Here is a 7022-nt window from a genome sequence, read left to right on the forward strand (position 1 = left end):
GCAGTCAAAATGACAATCTATAGCTTCTGGTATAGAACCGAGAATGCTTGTACAAATAGTTATAAAATGTTCTAAAATAAACTATAAAAACCTGCCCCCCTCAACCTAAATTTCATCACCAACAATCAAAACAAATCAATTCGTTGTCAAAAATAGCTGGAAAAAAAACTGGAATAAGAGAAAATCGCGCGTTCGCGAAATCAGTTGCTTTTACAAGACCTTGTCCTGCTTCCATTATTCTATTCTTGTTGTTACATGCGGGATAAGAATGCATTACTATTTTAACGAAATGGTAAAAAAAAAATTATTTTGGGTACGTGAACCCTTACGGAAAAATCTCATTAAAACTCATAAAGAAATACATGAGAATAACCTTAATTCTCATTCATTTTGTCGTGATATTTTGGTGAGATTAACAGCAAAATATCATTTATTTGATGACTTTTGATGAGAATTTGGGACATTTTCAAGTTTAAAATCAGCCGTTAATCATTAATTTCATGTGAACAAAGTGAGAATTATGTTATTTGTCATCTAAATATAAATGATTAGTCGCGTAAATATAATGATTTCTGACTGAGGGTTTACTGTAATCTCGCTTAATTTCTCTTTTTCCACAAAAATGTTAATGATTTTCTCACTAAAATTTGAATGAGAATTTGAGCGCTTTTTAATGAGATTTTAATTATATAAATTGAAAAAAGAATTGCTCTGACCAGGAATCGAACCTCGACTTCCAGGGTGGCTTGCCAATCTGCTAACCACTACACCACCAATTGATGTTATAATTGAAGCTTTTTAACGTAGAAATTAATAAATTGGTTAGTTTAGTGATATAACAACAGGGTTATGGGACTTAGAATAATTTACACAAAAAACACATACCAGAGTCAAACAGAAATTGCACTAAAATTTACTTAGCGCGTGAAAAAACTTAGTAAAAATTTCTATGATGCGTTTTGACATACCATATAATCAATTGGTTAGTTTAGTTAGATAAAAGCCAGATTTCGGGACTTAGAATAATTCACACACAAAAAAACACACCAGAGTAAAATAGAACTTTCACTCTAATTTACTTAGCGCGTTAAAAAAAATAGTTATCCCAGCCTATCTTGTGATTATAAAAACATCGTGTAATTTTTGTGAGAATTAGATAGCTACCATATATTTACGAAAGGTATAAAATAAAAAATGTAAAAGTTCAAAAAGAATTTAAAGTCAGAATATTTCATTCCAGGTAGGCCTATATACTTATTTGCTGATTTTAACTGATATTTTTAGGATTGTATTAAAAGAATACAAGAAAATATTTTGATGTCATATATGTAGAAATTTTCCGTGATTTTTCACACATCATTACAAAACATAAGAAAATATTGACGATTAAATAGTTATAATTTCACATCTGATCTGTTGAATTGTAGCTGATTATTACTGACTTTTTGTTATGAATTTGAAGATTTTAAAGCCCAAAATTGGGTAAAAATAATACCAAAGAATCTTTTGATTCCTTAGTGGGAACTGATTTTCACATGATTTTAATGAAAAATCTCACTATAAAGCATTAGAGAAATGATTGATAAAAAGCTCTTAATAAATGATAATATGCAAAATAATTATAATTAAATATCATGATCTCACACCTAAATCTACCTGATTTCTGATAGACATTTAAAAATAAATTTCGTGATTTTTAAGCCAAAAAACTGTATAAAAGAAAACCAAAAAAATCTTATAATGTCATAGGTAAAATTGATTTTCACATGATTTTATACAAGTATCTCAACACAAAACATCAATAGAAATTAATGATTAATAACTCAGAATATATGATAAAATATTGATTTATTATAAGAATATATCATGATATTCCCGCTTAATAATCACTGTTTTTTTGCAGATTTTTCATGCGAAAAAACTGTGGAAAAATCATGAGATTTTATTGATTTTCACATGAATTTATACAAGTATCTCATTACAAAATACCAATAGAAATTAATGATTAAAAACTCAGAATTTATGACAAATTACTTATTGATTTTAAGAAAATATCATGATATTCCTGCTTAATAATCACTGATTTTTTGCAGATCTTTTATGCGAAAAAAACTGCGGGAAAATCATGACATTTTATTGATTTCCACATGATTTTATACAAGTATCTCATTACAAAATACCAATAGAAATTAATGATTAAAAACTGAGAATACATGATATATTACTGATTTATTTTAAGAAAATATCATGATATTTATGGTTATTTATCACCAGTTTCTTGCATATTTCTCATGCGAAAAGTCTGTGGTAAAATCATGAAATTTATATGATTTCTTTCTGATTTCTTACTACGGATTGGGTTATATCTCATATAAAATGAGACAAAAATATTTTAAACACTTTTAATGATAAATATGAGGGTGAAAATTCTCATCAATTTAATGAGAAATATATGAGATCATCAAAAATGATTAAAAAATCATTGATGTCATTAATAAACATATGATTTCTCATATAGTTTGATGAGATTTTTCCGTAAGGGAACTTTTGAGTGTGGTTAAATCCGAATTTGTGAGATAATTAAGTCCGATAAAGTCGAATGGCAAATAATCGCATCTGACCATGCAGAAGGCATCACCTACTTTTACAAAATTGCCAACTGGGGCGCACGTCGTTTGAATGAACCAATTCAAATACTCGGTCAAAAACAACAGGCTATCGAGTGTGTCTTCTTATATAATGTGCGGCGAAGGATGTCTGAAATGGTTTTGATAGATTGTATTCAGTCCTGCAATTTAAAGTGAGATTGTTTGAACTACACTATAAACCCTAATAGCCCAAACAAAGGTAAATATACCACATGAAAGAGGTGCTTCCTCGCTATATAGTCTTCCACCACAATCAGCGTGAGAGTATTGATTGGGGGTACTACTATTCCGGCTGTTTCCATCAATGCATTTATACAATCGCCAAAGCACGTTTTACTATTATTACTGTGAATGTAGTATGTAGTTTCGGTCGATTTTACTGTGGGCAGTCCTACTTAAAAAATTCAGTTGTAATCTGATGTGTTACATTCGAGATATCCATTGGGAAATGACACTGCGAAAGATACGTCTTGTTTAACATTGCCAGTTAACGGTAGATAGCGTAGTAATTGCCATTGCTCCCGATTACTCCCGAAGGCGAATATAGAGAATCAAATGGGACAAATGAGCGCTGCGCGTGTCGTAATATTTGCGGTGGAAAGGGAAGTAAAGACCAAAGAGTGGGAAAAAGAACTATGAGGAGAAAAGCTATAAGAAAGATGGAGCGATATTTGAGTTTTCCCCGTCTTTTGTCCTGCTAGGTGAGTGTCGTATGTGCCTTTTTTGATTGTTTGTTGTCGTTTCCGTTTCACAAGGCGCATGGGTTCTTAACTAGCAGAGAGAGAGAGAGCTAAGGATCTCGTGACAACTGGTTTTGGTCGAGCATTCTCCCTCAAGGTTGCCCCATGCCCATTTCAGCTTAAGGACGCTATCTTCAATTCATACTAATAAGTTGTAAGTCTTTTGCCATGCAGTCGACATCGGTGCCAGGCGCGGGAAGAAACTTGGATATTTGAATTCACATCAAGGTCGATCGTCGACGCCAGCTATTCTGCGCTGTTCTACTAGGCTACTAGGCTCTTCTGTTTTGAAATTTTGTAGTGCGTGACAAAATTAAGGTCAGCGAAAGGGCTAAAACTGCTGAGCGCAAAAATGCGTTCGTGGGCCAAGATTTTTGACGGAAGGTGGCGTGTAACAATTTCTTTGAGAAATTTGGCAGTCAGTGCATTCACACCGGGACGACAAGCTGACTTGGGACTCTGCGCTCCTGGTCCGTCGATTCAGACGTATCACGTTGTTAGCTCTGCAACATCGTGGTGTTGAATCGCGCTCACGTTTAGCACTGCGTTCAGCAGGGTGTATAATAGTGCTGCGGTCAAGTGTACTGCTATTATCACGCTGTCTATCATCCCGATCGATATTGGTGATTTTTTTAATCAGTTTGTACTTTGCGCATTTTTTTATTGTTTTTGTTTGTTTCGGTAATGGAAGACGCAGACAGAGTTTTTTTTATCGGCCTGGGACGATAAAACTTGCGTAACCACTTTGGACAAAACTGAACGAATTTTTCTTTCTCATTTAAAAAAAAATAAAAATTGAAGATTCACTTTCGTGTGCGCAGTGACTGAGTTTCATCAGTTTATCGTTGATCGCCAATCTGTCCGGCTGCACCATGGACAAAGGGCAGCAACCATCGTTGTGGGCATGGGCGAGACATTCAGCTCTGCTAGTTGCCACCATCGTCGTGATTTTCGCAGCGTTTAGCAACAGTCTAACTTGGTAAAACAATATTTGACAACCGTGAAAGTCGTCGTGCAGCATAGCTGTCTATCTAATCGTCCAGTATTCGACCTCCACCAGAAGATTTAACGACTTTTTTTTCCTCATTTCTTGGCAGGTATTTGCAGCAACTTTGGGGAGCTTCGGGAGACTTTTGGCAATCGCTATGGAATCGATTCCTCGATCGATTCGGAGACGACGAATTCAGCCTCTTTGTTTACGGTTTGTTATATTCATTCTTGAAAGCCTCAGCACGGAATATTTTGTTTTTCCTTTTTAGTTCAATGTCACTACACAAGGAAGTGTCGGTGTACGAACGTGAACTGATACGGTCACGTAAGCCATGGCTTTACTGATGAAACGCTGATTTTTCTTTGTCCTTTTGTCAAGAACAGGAACGACTATTCTAACCATGGGCCTGTATTGGGGTGTTGGCTCTATCTACGTCATGATGGATTATTTTAATTTACCCAAATGGATTCGTAAATACAAAGTCCAGCTTGGTACCAACGAACCCGTCGACCGAAAGCGGCTCATCACGGTAAGACCTTGCTTTTATCTGCGTCTGGCCTACGAGTTGCGTGCTGTTGCTGTGCGTTATCCTAATAAAGAAAAAAGGAACTATCCTACCTGTCGGTTTGACCTTGGCTTTGACCAAGTGATGATTCATTCCAAGATCGATGTCTCGGTATATAATGAATACAAGGAATTGCTATATCATCCTTCACGCGCTTAGGCGTGGATAACAACACTATTCATGTATACTGCTTGGTAACAACTTGTACTTTTTCTTATTACGCAGGCTGTTGGTCATGTGTTGTTTAATCAAATATTTGTCGGCATTCCGTTCGCCGCCTTTGGATATTGGATGATGAAAAAACCTTTAGCGCCATTCCGTGAGCTGCCAAATTTCAGCCGTGTGCTACTAGGTAAATTATCGTTCTAAAAATGTGACAGACGAATAAATTTACAGTTTAGTTGAATCTAAACCTAAATCCAATCAAATAATTTGAAACGGCCTAATTAAATAACTTATTATATTTTGCGTAATAGAGTTGGCCGTTTTTATCGTCGTTGAAGAAATTGTCTTTTATTATTCACACAGGTAAGTTATTCAAGCATTTGTATTTAACCTTTATGTTTCTTACTATTTATAGTTAAAGTCATTAAATAACGTGTTTCTATTGGGTGCAACAATAATTTTGGAAATAGGTTTTTACATCACAGACGGCTGTACAAATACATCCACAAGAAGCATCACGAGTGGACTGCACCCATCGCTGTAACTGCTATTTACTGCCATCCGCTTGAGCACCTCTTGTCTAATATTGTGCCTCCAGCTCTGGTGAGTTGTTTGAAATCATATTCCGGGAAATACCCGGAAGAAACAAAAAATCTTTTTCTTCGTCATAGTTTAGTATCCGTGTTGCATATTTTATATAATCTCCAGGGCACAATCATCATGAGCTCGCACATTTCCACTTGTTGGCTTTGGTATTCTATGGCCATCCTTAGGACGTTGAATGATCACTCGGGCTATCATTTGCCCTTTTTCCCGTCGCCAGAGGCACACGATTTTCATCATCTGAAGTTCAATGAATGTTACGGCTTTCTCGGTATTCTTGACTACCTTCACGGAACCGACACATTATTTCGTTCCTCGCCTCCTTTCAAGCGTCATATTGTGTCCTTAGCCATAAAACCGCTTCGTATACAGTTCCCCGATGAGCCCAAAAGTAAAAAAAACCTGAATGACAAGTACAGCGAATAACGAGATCATTTGGGCTATAGCGAGCTCGATCGATCCCGTCAAACACTACAGCTGTTTCGTTTTTTCGTATACATTTTAAATATATCTGAATGAGTTTAGTTGTGAACTTGTTGGGAATTACGGGAATAGTCTGTGATTTATTGATATCTTTCATAATTTATGCTTTAAAAAAATTCAAAGGATATTACGCCATAACAATATGTCAACTCGATTATACCAGATAATAACGTCAGGTAAGAATTGTCGTCAACGGTAAGTAAGCAAGTCTCGCGATGCTTCAAATGCTTTAGCTTCATCACCTAACAAAAGTCCATCTGTTCGGAAATTATTCAAACTTATACTGTAAGTGTAATTGTTTTATACTGACACTGAATAAGTTTGCAATTTCCTTTCTATATAAATAGAATTAAATATATATACATAACGAAAAAAAAAATAAATAAAAAACCATCAAAATTTGCACAATCAAAAGCATAATCGTGACTTTTATTGGAACTAGACAACTAGTTAAGCTGGATGCTGCTGGAACGTACAGTGTTTGAGGAATCACCATTTACTTTGATTTATGAATAAAAATCAAAAATCATTTTTAGAAACTTTAGATGAATCAAATAAAAAATCAAATTAAAATTTTTTATTTAATTCATAAATCAAAATCAAAAATCAAATTTGTGCAATTTTTTTACATTTATCTTGGAAAAAAAAAATTAGTTGCTGACAGTAGAACTCAAAGGACAGAAGAACTCCTGATTTAGATATTTATAAAAATTATCCGACAATAGAATTCCATTTCCCGACAGTAGAACTCCAATACGCTACAATAGAACTCCAATAATTTTTTAAAAGGGGTCATTCCACGCCAAAACATCCAGTGGCCGTTGCGA

The 7022-nt window shown here is 34.8% G+C and overlaps 1 protein-coding gene across 3 annotated transcripts; it reads left to right on the forward strand.

The window, feature by feature from the left end:
- Positions 1-3756: 3756 nt before the first annotated feature.
- On the forward strand, positions 3757-6236 carry LOC124204163 (fatty acid hydroxylase domain-containing protein 2-like). Of its 3 annotated transcripts, none has more exons than XM_046601198.1 (8): positions 3757-4011; positions 4210-4367; positions 4486-4589; positions 4763-4908; positions 5170-5296; positions 5421-5472; positions 5580-5712; positions 5818-6236. In XM_046601198.1, the coding sequence occupies exons 2-8, from the start codon at positions 4261-4263 to the stop codon at positions 6136-6138; spliced, it is 990 nt and encodes a 329-aa protein (XP_046457154.1). In that variant the 5' UTR covers positions 3757-4011; positions 4210-4260; the 3' UTR covers positions 6139-6236. The 3 variants fall into 3 exon arrangements, with proteins under 3 accessions (XP_046457154.1, XP_046457153.1, XP_046457152.1); XM_046601197.1 differs by having other exon boundaries at positions 3808-4011; positions 4080-4367; XM_046601196.1 differs by having other exon boundaries at positions 3811-4011; positions 4190-4367.
- The last annotated feature ends 786 nt before the right edge of the window (positions 6237-7022 follow it).

Source organism: Daphnia pulex, chromosome 10, assembly GCF_021134715.1.
Source record: "Daphnia pulex isolate KAP4 chromosome 10, ASM2113471v1".
Lineage (NCBI taxonomy): Eukaryota > Metazoa > Arthropoda > Branchiopoda > Diplostraca > Daphniidae > Daphnia > Daphnia pulex.

Coding starts and splice junctions, on each gene's coding strand:
- LOC124204163 (XM_046601198.1), top strand. CDS start 4,261: ATGGACAAAGGGCAGCAACCATCGTTGTGGGCATGGGCGAGACATTCA. Junction 4,590..4,762: donor ATTCAGCCTCTTTGTTTACG/GTTTGTTATATT, acceptor TGTCAAGAACAG/GAACGACTATTCTAACCATG. Junction 5,297..5,420: donor TTTCAGCCGTGTGCTACTAG/GTAAATTATCGT, acceptor TTTGCGTAATAG/AGTTGGCCGTTTTTATCGTC.